Genomic DNA, 20748 nt, shown 5'->3' on the forward strand with positions numbered 1-20748 from the left:
CCCTCTCATCCGGGGGGACCCACTATGATATGTGTGAGTCACCATGGGCTAGTAACCCATCTGAATTACATAACTTTCTGGATTCCAGCAGGCCCAGGAAGTGGGTTGGCTGAAATTCCAGTAAGGGGCCCAAATTTACTCCATAGTTGATTGTTTTGGAGCTGTTGTGGCCCACCATATTTAAGGGAGTATTGCACACACTCCTTACCTTATTTCCTTAGACATTTTTGGGCATAATTAGTGGCTCTTAAGGCTCACCTTTGTGGTGATGTTGGGGGTTAGCCTTAACCAGATTTTTGGTAGTTTATAGGCCCAATGGGCTGGAAACCTATTTCTTGAGCCCAAGATCGTGTAGGGCCTGACCTTATTGTTTCACAGGCCCAACGGGCCGTCTACAGGCTGACCGTGTGTATTTATTAGCCGTGATGCCCTCATGAAATGCTTAATTACGGGCTGACTTGCGGGGCCCACATAAATGTATATTGTGGAGGGCCTTACTAAGTTTTTGGGCTGATGTGGCAAGGCCCACACTATCAGTATAGGCCTTGCCTATATATATTCTTGGGTTTATGGGCTGCCCTCAAGCCCACCATAATGTATGAATTGGATGACTTTTGTTTTGGGCCATTTCTTTAGGGCCCATTATGTGATATAGTATATGCATGTTTGTGTTAGCAAGTAGGCCTTGTGGACTCAGTTCTTTTGTATAGGCCCATTGATCTTGAGCCTATACTCTCCTATCTATTGTGATGGGCTTAGGGGCAATGATACACAAGAAGTCGGGCCCTTGGCTGCCCATTAAACTGACCCTGTACTTAGGCCAAAAGTGAGGCCCAACTCACTTGTGTTAAATGTGAAACTTGCCCATGTAAATGAATTACTGGGCTGCCCATGAAGCCCACCACAATATGTGGAATTATGACCTTTGTGGTTGGGCCCAAACCTTACTTGAGGGCCCACTATATGGCTTATGAGTTGGGCTTGGTGTATGGCCTACTAGTCCACACATTGCTTAGGCCTTAGATCTTTCATTATATGGGTAGTGGTGAGCTACCTCTTGGAAACCAGTTGAGGTTGGATGTCCTCCTGGGTGATCCTAAGGTAAGCTCATAGGTTTCTCTATGGGTGGTTAAAGGCCCACCATAGACCTTAGGCTATTTATTTAAGGCTCAATATGCATGTATGTGGAACCTACCTTAATGCATGTTTGGTCCAGGCCGTCCAAGCCTTCGATTGCCCGATTGTGGAAGCACTCTCTGCCTTGGGTTGCTGTTGGACTCACAATCCAGTAGCAGGCTCACTTGATCTTTTCATGATATATACACACTCTCCATCTGGTAGGGTCCCCCGGTGAGTATAGTTGGCCTTCATGAGATTATTTCCACATACTCAACTAATTTCTGGACCTTAGCAGGCCCAGGAAGTCAAACGGGCCAAAAGTTTATCAAAGGGCCTTCAATGTACAATTTTATGGTTACAACTTTATTTGGCTGTGAGGCTCACCATATTGAGAACTTGTGTACGTGTTACATGCTTATGCTTTCTTATAATCCTTGGGCTTAATCAGTGCATTCTTTAGGTCACTTTTAGTGATCTTATGAGGACCCCATCTTAAGATCAAAATTTTGGGATATCTAGTGAGCCCAGATTGGGCAGGGACATCCCAGCTTGGCCCAACCATACATTGGGCCGACTTCCACCATTTTGATGGACTTGTGGGCTGAGGTAAGGATAGTATTGGGCCCTCGGTTGCCTACTTAAATTACTAATTATTGGGCTGATGTAGTGGGGCCCATTTCATCCAAACTTAAACCTATTTTTGGGCCGTATATTGTGTACGCGGCTGCCCACCAAGTCCAACTTAATGCATGGATTCTATGGCCATTGGGAATTGGGCCTTGGGCCTTAATTCTCCTCTTAGAGCCCATGTTGTTAAAAGTGGTATTATATCTTTTTATGGCCTATTATGAGGAATATATGTATGTGGTTACTTTTATTTTTATCTTAAATGTAGGCCTTGGGCCTTTTATCCATATAGTTCATGGTAGATATGCCTTTTTGGAGAATGGTGGTTAAATGTCCCCATTATGGACCCCTCTAGGTCCGGTTGTATTTAAAGTGATTGGATACTTATCTTAGACAGTTGCTAGGCTCATTTCTATATTACTTAGACCCGTAGTTGTATGCTTAGTCTTATGGGCTACCCCAGGTAAATGGGCCCCCACTAGAGGTGGGATTCCTTATGGATATTGTCTAAGTACCTAGTCTTGGTTCCTTCTTGGATAGGAGGAATGTAATTTACTTTGTATATCACCGCATGATGCGCCTAGACCCATCTTCATGACCCATGTGCATCATTGTATGCTTGGATGACACTGTGTGTGTGGTTACGATTGTGCCATTGGGCATTGCATGCTGTCTTCCCGAGGGACGTAATATTCCCTCTTGAGCATGTTGGATGCTTGGAATTGATGCATAGTTGATTGTGTGATTCATGCATCTAGCATTGCATAATATATGAGCATTATCACCCTTGCTTCATCAGGGTTGTAGCCTCCACAGATACATCGTGGATGGCCATGTTTGGACACCGGAAATGTTACTTGAGCATACTGGGTGCATAGGATGCCCATGGGTGAAATTCTCAAAACTTCCATGGTACCAAGGATCTGCTCCAACGCCGTGATCGAGTGGAATATATGAGCGCACGAGGGCCTTATACTATTAGGCCGCGACTCCCACTGTCGTGTAGTCGGTTGGATAGGGGTGTGGCCTTACTCGCCTTTGATGTAAGAGGGCATTGCTAGGCCGAGTCGACCAGCTCGTGAATGGGTCCGCTACCGTCAGCTTGCTGGTGATTGGTTGTCCACAGGTGGGTAGTGAGGTCTTTACGCTCGCTGGGCTGGCAGCAGTCAATCAGCAGTGTAATGGACCCCGGTGATTTCCTTATGATTGGAAATATACTTGACATACGGTTTGGTTATGAGCACTGGCATTACTTGCATCGCATTAGTATTGGTTATGTAAGCCCCTTCATGCATTGCCTTGGTATGGCGTCCAGTACTCATTGCATCATATTCATGATAAGCCTCGGTAAGGCTAGTGATATTCTCATTGAGCATGTCTCCTTCCTGTATCTCCTATTATTCTTCTGTGCACTATTATCACACACTTACACCACCCTCTAAGCTTCTATAAGCTTATGCACGATTGATGCGTGCAGGAGATCCTAGGCAGGTGTCGCAGTGGCAGAGTTTGGATTAGAGCTGAGCTTGAGGACCCAGTATTGCATCCTTCCTTTCTTTCTTCTATTATCTTATGTATGTCCTTTTGGACCTTATGTAACTTGTAAAAGTTCAAATTCATAGTAGATTTTGTGATATGTGCTTTTTTTTTATTCTCAGATTTACTTGTTATGATCTTGGGTATGCTCGTATTGGAAATGGTTATATTGTTATGGAAATCCTCCTTGTAGGATCCCAGGATCGGAACCTGCTTCAGGAGCCGAGAATGGGGTACTACGGAGGCTGTTACGGCCAGAACCGGCCATCGGGTTCCTTGTAAATCCGGTTACCGAGTCTGGGGCGTGACAGCAACCTCCTCACTTTGTTTAGCAACCACATCACTGGCAAACCCATTACATAGTCTAAGTACTCCTTCCTGCGCTCATAAATTAGATAGGGCCCATCATGATATTGATGACAAATCCACCTTGTCCATCTATTTTATTGGATCATGTTAGGACATGAGCTAAGAAAGAAAAAAAAAAAGAAAAAAAAAAAAGAGGCATATCCAAAACTCAATTGGGCCGTGTAACAGAAAAAGTAGGTAGGGAAATGCTTACCCTTGGGGTCCACTGGGACATTTATATGCCATCCAAACCTTTTGGAAGGTCATTCTTACTTATATGATTTGAAAATTGAAATAAAGAATATTAGCCTAATCTAAACTTTATATGGCCCCACTAATGTTTCAATGGTGCAGGTTCAATTTCCACTCTTTCCATCCTGAATGTTTCAATGGTACATGTTCAATATCCACTGTTTTCATTCCGACCATTAGGGCCCGTTTGGCCAGTCGGATTGGAAGGGATTGGATGGTATTGGAAGGGATTGGAAGTTAAATCCCGGGATTGGTCAGGCATGCCAAACAGAGTCGGTGATCTGATCCCAATCCCATAGGTCTTAAGACAATCCATTGACAACACCATCATTACCTTTAAATCCCATCCAATCCACCTTAATCCTTTCAAATTTGCCTGAGACGTGTTTGGTTTGAGGGATTGGAAGGATGGAAAGGTTTGATCCCAGGATTGGCCGGCCGTGCCAAACAGACTGGATATAGCAATCCCATGTATCTCAACACAATTCACTGACAACACCATCATTACCTAGAAATCCATGCCATCCACCCTAATACCGTTCAATCCCTTTCAATCCACCCAGCCAAACGGGCTGATAAGTCATCTCATAGGACTTAAAAATCACCTGCATCCATGATTTAGGTGGACCACATGATTAGAAACAGTGCATAGGACAGTGATCACCCTCTAAACTATTTTCGTTGGTAGGACCCACTTGAATCATGGATAGGCCTGAGTTTTACTATACCGGTCTAAAATTTGGTTTTTCATATCTAACGGTTGGATTCAATTTTATATAGTCATCATAGTGGTCCTGTAAAACTCAAGGGTAGACCTTTCACTCCAAATATTTGTTGTGGCTGACACTCCTCACGAGTTACCTGATTATTTAGATCGAAAGACGATTTTGGGGTCCTTACTCTTGCCTTGGTGGTAGACTCACAAGATTTTTTTACACCAAGTCTAAGGGCTCCAGTATATGGTGAAATCTCACTACAGCCTGAGTGTGTGGGTGTGTGTGGAGTCGTGTGAAAAAACAAAAGGATTTAGAAAACTCTTGCTAGGATTTGGCATGTACATCTTGTCGAGGTATGCATTGTATATCTATGCCAGCTATTTGTTTCTCCTGCCTTTTAAAAAAAAAAAAGAAAAAAGAAGAAGAAGAAGAAATTAAAAATTAAAAATTAAAAATTAAAATTTTATTTTATTATTTTTATTTTTATTTTAAAGGCCCATGGCCTAAAATGAAACAGATCTAAATTTCAAGTGGAAGACACCACAAGAAATAGTGGTCATTGAATGCCCACGGTTAAATTTTTTTTTTTTTTAAAGAACTTTCTCAGGTCCACTATAATGTTTATTTTCCATCCAACCTATTGATGAAGTCACATAGACAAGGAGAGAAAACAAAAATATCAGCTTGATCAGGAACTTTTGGGGCCCATAAAAAGTTTAATTTTAATGCGGAATGACCATTGTTTCAAGTGGCGTGGTCCACCCGAGGTTTAGATCTGCTTCAGTTTTGGCCCATGCACTAAAATGAGCAGGCAAAATGAATAGACAGCATAGATATATAATTCATACATCAAGATAGGCCCCACAATCAGGGTCCCACCCACATTGCTGGATGCTGGGTTGCAGCTAAGTCTCCTCCTGTAGGGAGAGTTACTTTTACATCAGAAAAAAGGGAATGGGAGGATACGCTGCTCTTGATTTTTATGCGTCCACCCTGACTTTTACACAAGGTCCACTCCAGTTATTACATATTAGTCTTATTTTAGGCCTAGGGACAAAAGGTCAGGCTGACCTAAGATTTTGGTAGGCCACAACAAAGGAAACGGCTGGAAGAGATGTTCACTCTTGATTTTTATAGGTCCCACCATGATACTTATATAAAAATCCACTCCAACTATTGTATTACACAAATAATAATAATAATAATAATAAATAAGCTTCCAGCCCGAAAGGCATACCCGTACTTGAATAACTTGGGCCTCACTAATCGAAACAGTTTGGAGGGAGAGCATTGCCCTCTGAACTGTTTCCAATCTTGCAGTCTACATGAATCATAGATGGAGCCAAATTTGACCTATCATGGAGTGAGAAACTCGGTGGTCGGGGTTAATTTTACATAAACATCATGACTGGGCTTATTTGAGGGCCCATTTGCTTGCACAACGGCTGTGAGAGGAAGATTACCAAATAAACGCCTTTTTAGAAAAGGTACAATGTTCAGAAAAAGGTTCCTCTGTCTGTACCACTAAAGAAGAAAGGTCTAAATTATCCTGTTACCTCAACCGGAAGCCTTATGTCTTTAGACGGTGCGGAAGGGAGTTACGCCCACCAAAAACAGAAGCTATGTGGACCCAAGCTTACTGTGTTTTTGGGACGCGGATTAGCTACTGACAGGTTGAGTAGCTAAACTCGCCACCGAAGTGACGTCACCAAGTTCTGTGGGTCCCAGTGTGATATATGTTCTGTATCCATGCTGTCCATCCATTTGGAGAGACCGTTTTAGGGCATGATCCAAAGAATGAGTTAGATTCAAACCTCCAATGGACCAACCAAAGAAAACAGTGAAAAGAGTGACACCCACCATTGAAAACTTCTAAGTGACACAAAAGTTTTCGATCTAGCTATATTTGTGTTTTTGCTTTTTTAATGTATTAAAAAAAAAAAAAAAAAAAAAAAAAAAAACTTATGAACAGGTTGAATCTCAAATAAACATCATGGTGGACCTTAGGAAGGTTTCAACAGTGGATGTCACTCTCTCCACAGTTTTCTGTAGTGGGGTCCACTACAACTTTGTATCTGCCTCATTCACTCATGCCCTAAAAAGATCTCTCTAAATGAGTGGGCGGTGTGGATGCGACACATATATCATGGTAGTACCCAAGGAACTTGGTGACGTCACTTCAGTAGCGTTACCGCTACTCAACCTGTCCGCAGGTAATCCGCGTCTGTGTTTTTGAAATCCAATTCAATCACTAATTGCTTAACTTATTTTTAAGTGCATGTGTAAAAAACCTGTACCATCTGGGTCTTAGGTGGAGTATACGATAGAAAATAGTGTACACGACGATGGCCGCCCCTAACTCTTTCTCTGGGTGTGGTTTAGGTGAATCCAAGCATTGTCACTTTTTAGCATTTAATGATTTTGAATATATTTCATATAATAATCATCACAATTGACCTTATGAAAAACTCAATGGTGGACTTCTCTCTGAATTATTTCCCTTGGTGTGGCCCATCTGAATCACAGGCCAGCCTATTATTTTGTCTATGATCCTAACATCGGATTACATATGTAACTGTGGAAGTGGATTTTACGTGCACATCATAATGAGCCCACAAAAATTAGTGATGGTAGTACCCAACTTAGACGCAGCCAAAGACTGACACTCCAGAACTCTATGGGTCCATCTTGTTCGGCATATCAAAGGTTCAAGTGGACCACACCATATTAAACAGTGAAAATGGAACATGCTTATCATTGAAAACCTCTTAGACTCCAAAGTTTTGGATCAAGCTGATATTTATGTTTTCCTTTCATACAAGTCTATCTGTGAAATAATTGGATTGCAAATAATGGGCTATAAGAAAGTTTCAACAGTAGTCATCACTGTCAATCACTGCTTCCTTTGGTGTGATGTACTCAAGCCTTAGATTTGTCTTCAATTTAGGCTGATGCCTTTAATTTATCAGCCAAGATAGATGAGGGTTATGGATAAAACAAATACATCACTATGACCCATAGAGCCCATGCCAAGATCGTTCGTCTCAAGCCAGCAGGTCGTGATGTGGTTAGTACCAAATTGGCGTCCTCTGGCAGAGGTTTTAAGAAACTTTGACTTTTCTATATGATTAATAAAAGAACACCCAGCTGTGCAAGTAAAATTTACTCTAGCCATTAGATGCATGATCCCATCTCACATTAGGCTTAAGGTCAAAAAATTAAGCTAACTTGTAATTTAGATTAGATGGACCACATCAAAGGACATAGGCAGGAGAGACGTTCATCCTTGATTTTGTTGGAAAATATTTTACAAATAATATTAAAAATTAACTAAAAGATAAAAATAAAATTAATACTGGGCCAAATCATCTAAATTGTTATGCTGATGCCAGCACAGTTGATGTGGGCTAATGAAATTCGAGGACGAGGAAATGCTTGCGCCCTCACTACACCATTTTCCCTATTTTCAAAATACTTTAACTTGAAAGATTAGATGTATTTTGCACCCAACACTTTCTCTTGAATTCTGAAAGGGTCTCTTTTAATGATTCTAATTCAAACTAAATTTAAAATCAAATAATATAAAGGGTGTAAAACATAATTTTAGCTTATATACATAATTAAGAAGGTACCAAAATGATTGATTCCAAATCCTGCTAGGCAAAAGTCCACACCTACCGACCACGAGACAAGGAGTGACAGACATCCGTCAATATATTTATTAATTATATATTGAAAATACAATACAACCTTTTCCGGTTCACACGTACAAAAAAAAAAAAAGGGAATCCTCACGCATGCACAAGGCGTACCACTACACACCACCAAGTATGCCAGCTTGGCAAATACATGCTACGTCCGTTAATCCGTCCATCAGGTGGATCTGACTGATGTTCCGACTTAAAAATCGGGCTGGTCCACTCATCAGGTAGGCCGTTATTCTATCAACAGTTGGTCGGCTTAGAACACTTCGGTCTAGATTTTTCACCATTGCTCACAAATCTTGGTCCACCTAGTCAGTGGTTTTATTTAAATTTCCAATCACTCTTGCATTTTTAAATTGAACCAACGTGCACACGTATAGACCGAGCAGAATGCCTGCAAGCCATTCATCAGCAACAGCAAAATAGCAGCCAGAAATGTTAGAAACTGCCACGACCCAAACACATACTTTTTCATGAACTTTCCAACTTTGACCTTCCATCTACTGCTATAATACTTGTTCACATCTTCAATCACCTTATCTAGATAGGGCACTTTCGTCAATTTCATTGATTTGCTCATCCCATTCCACAAACTCGCTGCTTCTCCGTCGCTCTTCAAACAGTTCTCAACAATCCCCAACTTTCTCAGCACTTTCACGTCCTCTTCCGTGTCTATAATCCCATTCATCAGTTCAGTGTACCGTGTAAAAACCAACGGCCCAATAGCGATCGAAGCCTCGAAGGCAACCAAATTCCGTAGTATGACCTCTGTGTGGACGTCGAGCGTAACGGTGGGGAGATAGAACGTAACGGTCTTGACATCGAAGCTGATGGTCGATAAATCTCCTTTGGTTGCCGAGAATCTTACACCGTTGTTGATTAGATCAGACACTGAAGGAATGGTAATCTCTTCAATTGAAGGGGGCTGGTTGTTGTTGTTGCTTGGACTTCCATCTTCAGGTTTGGCTTTTTCCTTATCTTGGGACGATGAGAAGAAATGCTCGACGGGTTCTTTTAACAGCTTCAATCCGGGGAGTTTTGTGATAATCGTCCATGGGAGTTTCACTACCAACTGAAGCGGTCTGGACCCGAGAGCTTCCTTCACGTAGAGGCAGGGTCGAACCTTGAGAGACGACATGTAATCCCATACCGTGTTAAGGAGCTGCCGGACCTGACCTATGTCGCCAGATAATTCTTTTGCGTTCTCTTCAATTATTACTTCTTCGGATTCGTTGATCTCGTTCGATTCGTCTGGTTTTGGCACGAGCACGTAGAAAAGGATCTCAAGCAAGTGCGCGCGATCCTTCACTTGGATTTGTTTAAAATTCTCCATCATCTTAAATGGGGAGAGCTGTTTGCAAAGCTCCATCAAGATCGCCGATAGTTCTTCGTCAGCTTCTTGAGTGGACGGGCGCTGAGAATCTAAGATCTTTCTTAAGAGGAAGAGCGGGATTTGGTTTTCGAGCATCATTATATCCCGGAGGATTGCGTTATGAGCTGATCTCCTCCCCTCGTTATCCACCAATTGCAACATTCTCGATGATATTCTTTTTAAGACTCTAACATCTTTTGCGATGAAGATCTGTAAGAATTCAAGTAAAAACGACGCATCGATGGCCATCATCCACGCTAGGGTTTCCCCACTGAAGTTGAGGTAGTGGTGGTAACACGACCGGATCCGAGGCTCGAGCCTCCCAAACAGATCAACGATGTCTTGAAATTTGAGGCTTTTGAGTTGTTTTTGGATTCTTTTAGAGGCAGCAACCTTGTACCTCTCCATTTCGTAGAGCTCTGGCCGCCAGTGGTGGTAGGGACCTAGTGCGATTTGCTGGGGTATATAGGCGTCGGGCTTGGTGGCGACTAGGATTCTTGGGACGGTGAAGATGCAGACGGGGAGGCCGGTTTCATCGTCCTGGTCTTCATCAAGGTGCCGGCGGATTTGTATAACCCAACGGATCTCGTCGACGGCTGGATTCATTGGGGTGGCTGGGAGTTGTTTGGAAGACACGTCTTGATAGGCAGGGAACCGTTTGTTTGTGACCTAGGTTACAAGGGTGAAGTGATTCATGGCATTAAGGAAAGATGCATCCCTTATTTTATAAGAAAAAGGGTTAGGCATGTTTTCAACGTGTTGTAAAGTTGTTCGTTTATGTAGTTCTAGAGAATTATACATGTGGCTCTAATTTTATTACATTTTTAGTGGACCAGAAGGGGCCATCAAATGGTTCCATTAATTTAGTTTTGTATAACTAAAGAGAAGAGGACAAATCCAATACAAATGTGTTTGTGTGGTAAGCTTAGTCATTACTCTTGCTCGGGTGGTAGACTCTCAGGAGTTTCAACTCCCGGTCAAGGGTTCGAGTACCTATAGGTGCTGAAATTCCACCAGCGTGAGTGCGTGGGGTGTGTGTGCGTGTGTAAAATAAAAAATAAAATAATTAAAAAAAATAATAATAATAATTTAATATTGTACGAATAGATGTGTGGGCTGGGCCACTATGATGTTTTAATGAGATTCAATTAGACATATGTGAGCCACCTAATTAATGTTTCCGTCCATTAAAAATTAAAATTAAAAAATTAAAAAATAAAATAATAATAATTATTATAAAAACAAAGAAGAAGAAGAGGGCTCATTCAAAACTCGGGGGAACCACATGGAACAGTTGGAATGGGACACTCACCATTACAAACCTTTCAAATTGTACATGGGACCCACTGTGTATTCGTATATATCATCTAATACATTAAGAAGATTCATCCAAACAGGATGAATGGATGCCAATAGTCAGGCTACTCCAAAACCAAGGTAGGTTGTAATCCATGATTTTATAGGATTTAGCCATGATTTTGCATAGGCAGGTTTCACCATCATCGTCTTGGTCAAGGTGCTGGTGGAGTTGTAGGAGCCAACCCATCTTGTCGACGGCCGGTTTCAATGGCAAGGCTGGGATCAAGTTGTTGGGAAGACATCTCTTGTATGGCAGGGGACCGTTCTTTTGTGACTTAGGTTACATGGGTGAAGTGGTGCATCGCATTGAAGAAAGATGCAACCCTTTTTAAAAAGAAAAGGGAGTTAGACATGATTTCAGCGTGTTGTAAAGTTATTGGGTTATGAAGTTTTTGATAATTATGCATATGTGGTTCTAATTTCGTGACATTTTTACTGGACGATAAGGGACTATTCATGGTTCCACTAGTAAGTTAGTTATACATAACTTAAGGGAAGAGGACAAATCCAATATACAAATGTGTTTTTTATGGTAAGCTTAATGTATGACTGGATGTGTGAGCCACCATGATGTTTTAATTATGACATTCAATTGGGCATATGTGTGCCACCTAATGTTTCCCTTCGTAACCAAAAATCTGGCACATTTAAAACTCAGGTGGGCCACACCATATGGAATGGTTGGAACGGGGACACTTAACATTATAAACCTTTCATATTGTACATGGGGGCCCACCGTATTTTGTATATGTCATCTAATATATACATTTAGAAGTTGCATCCAACCACCGTGAATGGACGACAAAAATCAGGCCATTCCGAAACCCAGATTGGTCACAACACTTGATTTTACAGGGTTTAGGCATGATTTTGCATAGGCTGTCATCCTGGTATTGGTCGAGATGCCCGTGGATTTGTGATGTAGAACATGTCACAGATATGTTCCTAGTATGGTTGGGTCAAAAGAAGATGGACCATAAATTGACTATAACTTTTGATCCAGGTATCGTTACGGAGCGCACAACCTATCAATCTTTACTGAAACAGGCCATCTGAGGTGAACCGGCCCACAAAGTAGGTCACATCTATCCGTTTCATCAGAAAACGCACGCTTTCAGCTCAAAAACGAATTTTTAGGAAAATTTTACTATTTTTAGTAATTCTAAATTTTTAATTTTTTTTTTTCTATTTTTAGAGTTTTAGATTTTCTTCCCTTTTAGAAATAACTTTTAGTTATACTAAGACTTTTCTAGAGAAAGTTTATTTGGAATTTTTATTTTTAGAAATTAGGCATTAGAAGAGTTTTATTAGAATTAGGATTTTTATTAGAGTTAGAATTTTGCTATTTTTAGTAATTATGAGTTTTAGTTTATTTTTTCTTTATTAATGGTATAAGGAGACACATTAGACGATTATTAATAATTCATTAATCAATTTTGAATTTATTAGAATTTATTTCTATTTTCTATTTTCTTTCCTCGTGGATTCGAGAAGTCTCTGTGAGGAGTCTAGAGAAGTCCATGGATTCGGAATAGTTATCCTTTTGAGGAAGACGGTGCTCGACCTCACATCCTCCCTTGCGTCTGTAAGACCTATATCCTAGCCCATACCATTCCATAATCTTCTGCGGTCCTCCTAGTCAAATTCCGGCAACCCGCGATATATGATCGGCAGTTACACGCGACCCTAAGTCATATCCCGTATTTTTGAGTCAGCTTGACCCGAGACTTATACCCTTACGACCGCGTCGTCGCCACGGTTCGGACGCTGCGTCTCACCCGCCGAGGCGATACCCGGGCCAGGAGATGTGGGCCCGCGTTCAATTCGAAGAAAAACACCGCGCATTTATAAACCTAAGAGAATGTCACATCATTTACATCAATCAAGTACACATCAATCACTTCACATGTGAAGTACAAGTAACCCTAAGTCAACTCTCTCTCTCTCTCCACCCATACCTAGTCAAGTGCACCCATCACTCCAGCACTCACTCACACCCATCACACCCATCTCTCTCTCTCTCTCTCTCACCTCTCTCTCATCTCTCTCTCATTCTCTCAAGCAAACTCATGAGAGTTCATCGTCCAAGCTCCATGAGAGAAGCTTGGCATGGCCCACTTCCTACCTCTCATCCCCACCTTCCAAAATCAATCTCAACCGCTGAAGTTCATCTCTTGGAGCTCAAGGATGCGTTGATGGAAGAATAAGTCCAAGAAGATCAAAGGTGGGTGATTTTATGAATTTTCAGCCATTGATTATTGTGTATTTGAGGGCCCACTTGTGGTGGGACCCATCTTAATGTATGCCTTGTATCAAAGAGGGACCCATAGTGGCAGGGTCCCTCCCATCTCCACCGTTCTCTCTCTCTCTCTCTCTCTCTCTCTCTCTCTCTCTCTCTCTCTCTCTCTTTCATATTAATTTTTTTATGGTTGTGATGAGGCCGTGTGGCCACTCGGCTGGACCCCACCTAGATATATGTATTGCATCCGCGCCATCCACCAAGCAAGGCCACCCTACTGGCTGTCCTGCAGCAACACCTGCCCATCCTTGAGTGGACTCTGAACAAAGGGAAAACACAAATATCTGCTAGATTTTTCCGGCTGGTGGACCACACAGTGGAAATCCACACCGTCCAGACAGATGGGACGGTGGGACCACGTAATGTATGCGTCTCACCTATACCGTCCATCTATGTTTTATACACCATCCATCTGTGGACGGTGGAGTCCATTGCTATTTTGACAACAAGAAGTTATGTGGGTCTGATCCAAGGTATGGATCTCATCCATGCTATCCGTGCATAGCACGGTGCTGCATCTAGCACGTGTAGCCCCAACATGATGTATGGTTTCATCCAGTCGTCCATTGGCCAGGACGGTGGAATTCACCATGGTTTTATGTATTTAATCAGCTCCGTCCATCTGCCTTGGACGTGGGCCTACCCCACACATGTGGGCAGGTGGGCCCACCTGGATGCAAGTGTTTTCTATCCATGGCGTCTGTAGCCCACCATGATAGATGTATTTCATCCCTGCCGTCCAGGGGCTCCACATGACACATTGCCTTCATCCTCATCGTCCGTTGCATGCACCTGGACATTGGATATCTATAAAAAAATTTATTACCGTGGGCCTTGAGGTACGTGGGACCCACCTTGGGAAGCTGATCGGCTGATGTGTCCCATAGCAGCTGTATAGTGCTATTTTGACAACAGCGGGTTCCGTGGGTCTCTAACGAGGCATGTGTTACACCGTCCACCCGTTTGGCGCGTGTGGGGCCCACCCCACACGTGCTGCATGTGTGGAATGGGCCCACCATGATGAATGTATTCTCTATCCCCATTGTCCAGTCGATTTGGGACGATGGGATGACACTATGATGTATGCGCTGTATGTCACGCCCTGAACTCAGAAACCAGGCACACAAAATTTTCAATCGCCGAATCCGGCATCGATAGCCTCCGTAGTACCCCATTCTTGGCTCCCAGCACCCATACACCAGGTTCCGATCCTGTGACACTACAAGGAGGGTTTCTAATCATCAATCGGATTCGTAATGAGCATAACTACAAGCATAACCCACGAACAGTAACCACAAGAACACCATCACAAAATCCACTATGATCAAAATCTTTGAGTACAAGACAAATGAAGGGAAATACAATATACTGAAAGTAACAAAAACTCTAAAAGCTCAGCTGCACGCTCCAACTGCGGCGAGACTATGGCTGCGTCCTTGCGTCACCTGCATGCATCAATCGTGCATAAGCTTATAGAAAGCTTAGAAGGTGGTGTAAGTGTGTGCGTAATATGAGCGTGCTCAGAATGCAAGGTCAAAGTAATGCGGACTCATGCTGATGGGTACATGAATGCAAATAGCCGTACCAAGGATATGCGGTGCAAGATATGAATGCTATCGGCCATATCAAGACCATGTAATGCGAGATGCAACATAAGCATGACAATCCTCATCCACAATATCAAATATCAGTACAGTTCTCATTCTGGATAATCACTGGGGTCTAATACACTCTACGCCTGCTTGTCGCCCCTATCCGAATGCACAACTAGGAGAGCGGAAGAGACCGCACTATCCGCCTGCCAATATCGGGCCTGGCCCGTTGATAGCGGACACATTTCTCAAGCTAGTCAAACTCAACCTAGAAATTACCCCCTCACTCAGGCAGGTAAGGTCACACCCCTTTTCAACTAACCACGACATAGTGGGAGACGCGGCCTACTGGTATACGGCCCTCGCGCACTCGTGTATCCACTCGGTCTCGACGTTAGAGTCATCCTCTAGTACCATCGGGTTTAGGGATTTTCACCCAGGGACATCTATGGTGCCCCGATACTAGAAACAATATTTCCGGTATTCAATCCAACCACCCACGATGTGTCTCTGGAGGCTATGGCCCTGATGTCGCTAGGGCATACAATAATCACGATCACAAAAATGCAAGTGCATAAATCATATTATCAGACATGCAACAATCCTGCGCATACCAAGCGCTTATGTGAGATAACTCCGCCTATCAGGGAGCCCATAAACAATCTGCCCGAAGGCATATGCTATGATCAGTCACTTCTCACATCAGGCATACATATGATGTGTATGATCATGAATCATGGATTTATACTATGCATGTTATGTGGTGACGGGCTCTGATCAAAACGAAGATGGGCCTAGACGGCCTATACGCTACAGGTATGGGCCTATTAATGGGCCTTAGGGAGAGAGTGATAATGCGGACATTTAACCAACATCATCCTTACAATGTGGACATCAAACCATCATTGCTCCCAAGGTATAGCCCGCTATAAAATCAACACATATACTATGGTGGAATCACACTACAATGGGCCTTATGTACATCCTATTGGGCCTTGACCCATGGGCCTCTAGTACATCAAATGGGCCTCATACATGGGTCTCGTGTATATATATATATATATATATATATATATATATATATATATATATATATATATATCAAGGTGGGCCTTAACGACGGGCTACAAATGCATCAAGATGGGCCTAGTCACATGGGCCTTGCATACATCACAATGGGCCTTATAATATGGGCCTCATATTTATATTAACATGGTTCTCAACAAGGGCCACCAATACATCAAGATGGGCCTAAAAATGGTCTCTAAAATGGTTGGACGGTTTGGATGAAACTCATGCATCATGGTGGATCCCATAGTGATTGAAAGGATGGACGGCATAGATGAGGTACGTACCCATGGTGGGGCCCACACTAATGGGAGTGTGGATTACAATACATACATCAGTGGGTCCCATGTGGGGCCTACCATAATGTTTATTTTCCATCCAACCCATTGATAAGGTCACTCAAACCTGGGGGTCCACAGTAACGTTTATTTTCCACCCAACCAGGGCCCACTGTAACGTTTATTTGCATCCAATCTGTTCATAAGGTCACGTGGACCAGGGGCCCACCATAATGTCTATTTACATCCAATCTGTTGACGAGGCCACATAGGCATGGGGCCCACCGTAATATTTATATGCAATCCAAACTGTTGATAAGGTCAAAGGACATGAACGAATAGGAAAAACAAATTTCATATTTGATCTGAAACTTCTGCAATGCCCAAGTGGATTCCAATGGCAGCCGTGCAATCGCCATTGTTTCCTATGATGTGGGCCACCTGAGTGGCGGATATCGCTGATTTTTGGGGTGGCCCTTGATCAGAAGGGGCCCATCAAAATGTACGGTGTTGATGTTCAAACACATCATGGTGGGGTCTATGGCTGGGACCCGTAGCCTAACCCAATCCACCCGTCCGTCAGGCGTAGGCGCTGCCTGCGTCTGTAGCAGCAGCGTTAGCGCTGCCTGTTTAAATAATTTTTTTTTTTTGAAAATTTTGTTTTCCCATGGTTTTTCACAAGCGGGACCCGCATCAAGGAAATCCACCCCGCCCATTGGTCCCTGTGGCTCAATACGAACGCATCAAGCCCAATATGCAGCATATTTTTGGCGGATAAAAACATCAAGGTGAGTTTTAACGGATAACCCTACTATTTCCTATGGTATGACCTGCCTGATTATCAGATTGGTCTCAAATTTCGGCTCAATGCCTAAAATGAGCTAAGCCACGGAATGGACGGCATGGATTATCTACATACATCAAGGTGGGGCCTGCATGAGCAGCCCACCCCAAAAGCATTTTTTTGTTAGCTTTGTTAGTACACACCCATGTCAGTACATGTACTCCATGTTAGTCATGCCCAACGTCCAACGTCCAGAGACGCTGGATAGACGGATGACAGTGGGCCTCACATGCATGGACGGTTTTGATGAAACACATGCACCATGCGGTGGGGCCCACATAGTACACACCAGCTAGCCGCCCTTGCTAGGGATTGACACCAAGACCTCAAGTGCTAAAACGAGGTATCTCCACTAAGTCTTCCAGTTAAGCTATGAATCTAGGTGTGTGTACTACACGGTGGAGTCCCACCGTCCACAATGGACGGTGCAGATAGAACATGAATTAGTGGGGCCCACTGCATCAAAATGGATAGAGAGAGATACGGTGAGATAGAGAGGAGGGACCCTGCCACTGTGGGCCCTCCATTTCTTACATTCATACATCAAACGGGTCCCACCACATGTGGCCCAAAAAAATGAGAAATAATGGTGGATCACCCACCTCTAAGCCTCCTTCTTGCTCCCCCTATCCTCCTTAGCTTCTATGCTTAACCTTTGACGGTAGATGATGGAGTTTCTATTGTGGGGATGAGAGATGAGGGGGTGAGCCACACTTGGAGTTGAGAGAGAGAGTGTTGGACGTGTGGAATTTCTCATGGGATTTGGATATTTGCTAGAGAATGAGAGAGGGAGGTAGAAATAATGGGTGTAAGGATGGATGGAGTGGTGTTGTAAGGATGGGAGATGGATGGGTATGGGTGAGTTTTGAAAATTTGTAAAAGGAGTATGGTTATATTTGAAAATTGTAAAAAGGAGGAATGGTGAGGGGAGAGAGAGGTTTAACTTGTGAGAAAAGGGAGAGAGGCCACTTGTACTTGTTGTTGGGTGAGGTGGCATGGAGGTAAGGTGGTGTACTTGTCTTGATTTGATGTGACATTCCATAGAGATTCCCTCGAAGTCCACAATGCGCGGCGTTTTCTTCGAAATAAATGCAGGCCCACATCTTCTAACCTGGGCATCGGTTTGGTACGTGAGTCGCGGTGTTGGAATCGCGACGACGGCGCAGTCGCTATGATATAAGTTCTGGTTCGAGCTGACTTCGGTTTGTGAGACCCGGCTTAGGATCGTGCGCAAAGGTCGTATACTAGTCGAGGATTGCCGGAATTCGACCGGAAGGACCGCGGAAGCATACAGAATGGTACGGACTAGGGTACAGGTCTTATAACTCTCCCCTCTAAATAAAAATTTCATCCTCGAAATTTACATAATCATCGCAAGAAAATATAACTCATAATAGAAGAGGAAATAAGGCATCGTCATATAAAATCAGAGACAGCATATAAGATACAACATATAATCAATCATCAAGGAGATGGGGATAGTGCTCTCAAATCTCTGCCTCGCGCTCCTAAGATACCTCATCAACAAAATGGTGACCCCACTAAACCTTCACTAAGGGGATGACCTTGGTTCGAAAGACCTGCTCCTTCCGATCAAGGATACGAACTATCTACTCAATGTAAGAAGCGTCCTCATGAACCTCCAATGGCTGCTAATCGATAACAGGAACTATGTCTGACCCACACTTCCTCAACATAGAGACGTGAAAAATATTGTGGACACCAAACAACTGAGATGGTAAGGTAAGCCGATAGGCCACGGCGCCAATGCGTTCAGTGATCTCAAAAGGTCTTATAAATCTCGGGACAAGCTTGCCCTTCGCTTCAAATCGAACTACGCCCTTCATGGGTGAGACCTTGAGATACATGTGTTCCCCTACATCAAACTCAAAGGGACGACGCCGGCGATCAGCAAAACTCTTCTGTCGACTCTGAGCTGTGCGCATCCTCTGCCTGATGATATCGATAACCTTTGACGTCTACTGCACAAGCTCGGAACCTAGGAGACGCTGCTCTCCGACCTCGGTCCAACAACTCAGAAATCTGCACGGTCTGCCATACAATGACTCAAAAGGAGTCATGCTAATGGTTGCCTGATAGCTGTTGTTATATGCGAACACAGCCAATCATAGATGCTCATCCCAGCTACCCCGAAGTCAATCACGCAGGCCCAAAACATATCCTCAAGGATCTGATTGACCCTCTTGGTTTGGCCATCGGTCTGCGGGTGATACGCGGTGCTGAGCTGCAAATCAGACCCCATCGCTCTCTGAAAGCTCCTCCAGAACTGAGACGTGAACCTCGGGTCTCGATCAGAAACGATCGAGACTGGAACGCCGTGCAGTCTCACAATCTCCTCGATGAATAACCTCGCAAGCCGGTCCAAACGCCAAGTCGCACGAATCGCAAGAAAATGTGCCGACTTCGTTAGACGATCAACGACAACCCAGATGGCTTCATGACTGCGCTGAGTCCTCGACAAACCCATAATGAAATCTGTAGATACGTGCTCTCACTTCCACATCGGGACGCTCAACGGCTGCAATAGACCAGGGGGTCTCTGATGATCGGCCTTGACACACTGACATGTGTCACACTCGACCACGAAACTGGCAATCTGGAGCTTCATCCCCTCCCAAAAATACTGTCTCCTCATATCACGATACATCTTCGTCGAGCCAAGGTAGATAGAAAACCGCAATCGATGTGCCTCGGTCATAAGATCTCTACGCAACTCGAGAATATCTGGAACACATAATCGGCCTCTGAAGCGAAGTCTACCATCAGAACCAATCTGCCAATCTGTCTGACTCTCAGATGCTGCCTCTGCTCGGTAATCCTATAACGACTCGTCTGCTTGCTGAGCCTCGATTACCCCTGCGACAAGAGAGGGTTGAATCGACAAGCTCGATAGTTGAACGATAGAAGACTGCAGACTAAAATCAAAGTCGTACTCTACTATATCCTCGAGCATCCTCCACTCCTGAATCATTATGTGTGCCACCAGACCTCGTGGATGACGGTTGAGGGCATCCACTACCACATTCGCCTTGCCTTGGTGGTACTGGAGGTTAAAATCATAGTCTTTCAGAAGTTTCATCCAACGCCTCTATCTCATATTCAACTCGGACTGAGAGAATAAATACTTCAAGCTCTTGTGGTCGGAGAAGAGCTTGAACCTAACTCCATAAAGATAGTGCCTCCACACCTTCAATGTGAAGACGACTGCTGCCAGCTCTAAATCATGCGTGGGGTAGTTCAGCTCATGGACCTTGAGCTGACGAGATGCGAAAGCTACAGGCCTGCCATGCTGCATCAGGACAGCACCTAACCCAATACGTGAGGCATCGGTAAAAACAATAAATCCATCGCTCCTAGAGGGAAGAGTGAGGATAGGAGCGGACGTCAGAAGGTCCTTCAGCTCCATAAATGCTCGCTCACAGGCGTCACTCTAAATAAACTATGCCCTTCCGAGTCAACCTGGTCAACGGGGCTGCAATACGAGAGAAGCCCTCAATGAAACACCGATAGTATCCCGCTAAACCAAGAAAACTGCGGATCTCAGATGCAGTCGTGGGCTGGTCCCATTGACGTACTGCCTTAACCTTCGAGGGGTCTACTGCAACACCCTCCT

At 43.7% G+C, this 20748-nt stretch overlaps 1 protein-coding gene across 1 annotated transcript; it reads right to left on the minus strand.

The window, feature by feature from the left end:
- Positions 1-8639: 8639 nt before the first annotated feature.
- Positions 8640-10280, minus strand: LOC131254906 (putative UPF0481 protein At3g02645). The gene has a single exon (XM_058255609.1). The coding sequence runs from the start codon at positions 10278-10280 to the stop codon at positions 8640-8642; it is 1641 nt and encodes a 546-aa protein (XP_058111592.1).
- Positions 10281-20748: the final 10468 nt, after the last annotated feature.

This window comes from Magnolia sinica, chromosome 9 (genome assembly GCF_029962835.1).
Source record: "Magnolia sinica isolate HGM2019 chromosome 9, MsV1, whole genome shotgun sequence".
Lineage (NCBI taxonomy): Eukaryota > Viridiplantae > Streptophyta > Magnoliopsida > Magnoliales > Magnoliaceae > Magnolia > Magnolia sinica.

What these genes read in the sequence shown, in the direction of transcription:
- LOC131254906 (XM_058255609.1), bottom strand. Translation starts at nt 10,280, where the DNA reads ATGAATCCAGCCGTCGACGAGATCCGTTGGGTTATACAAATCCGCCGG.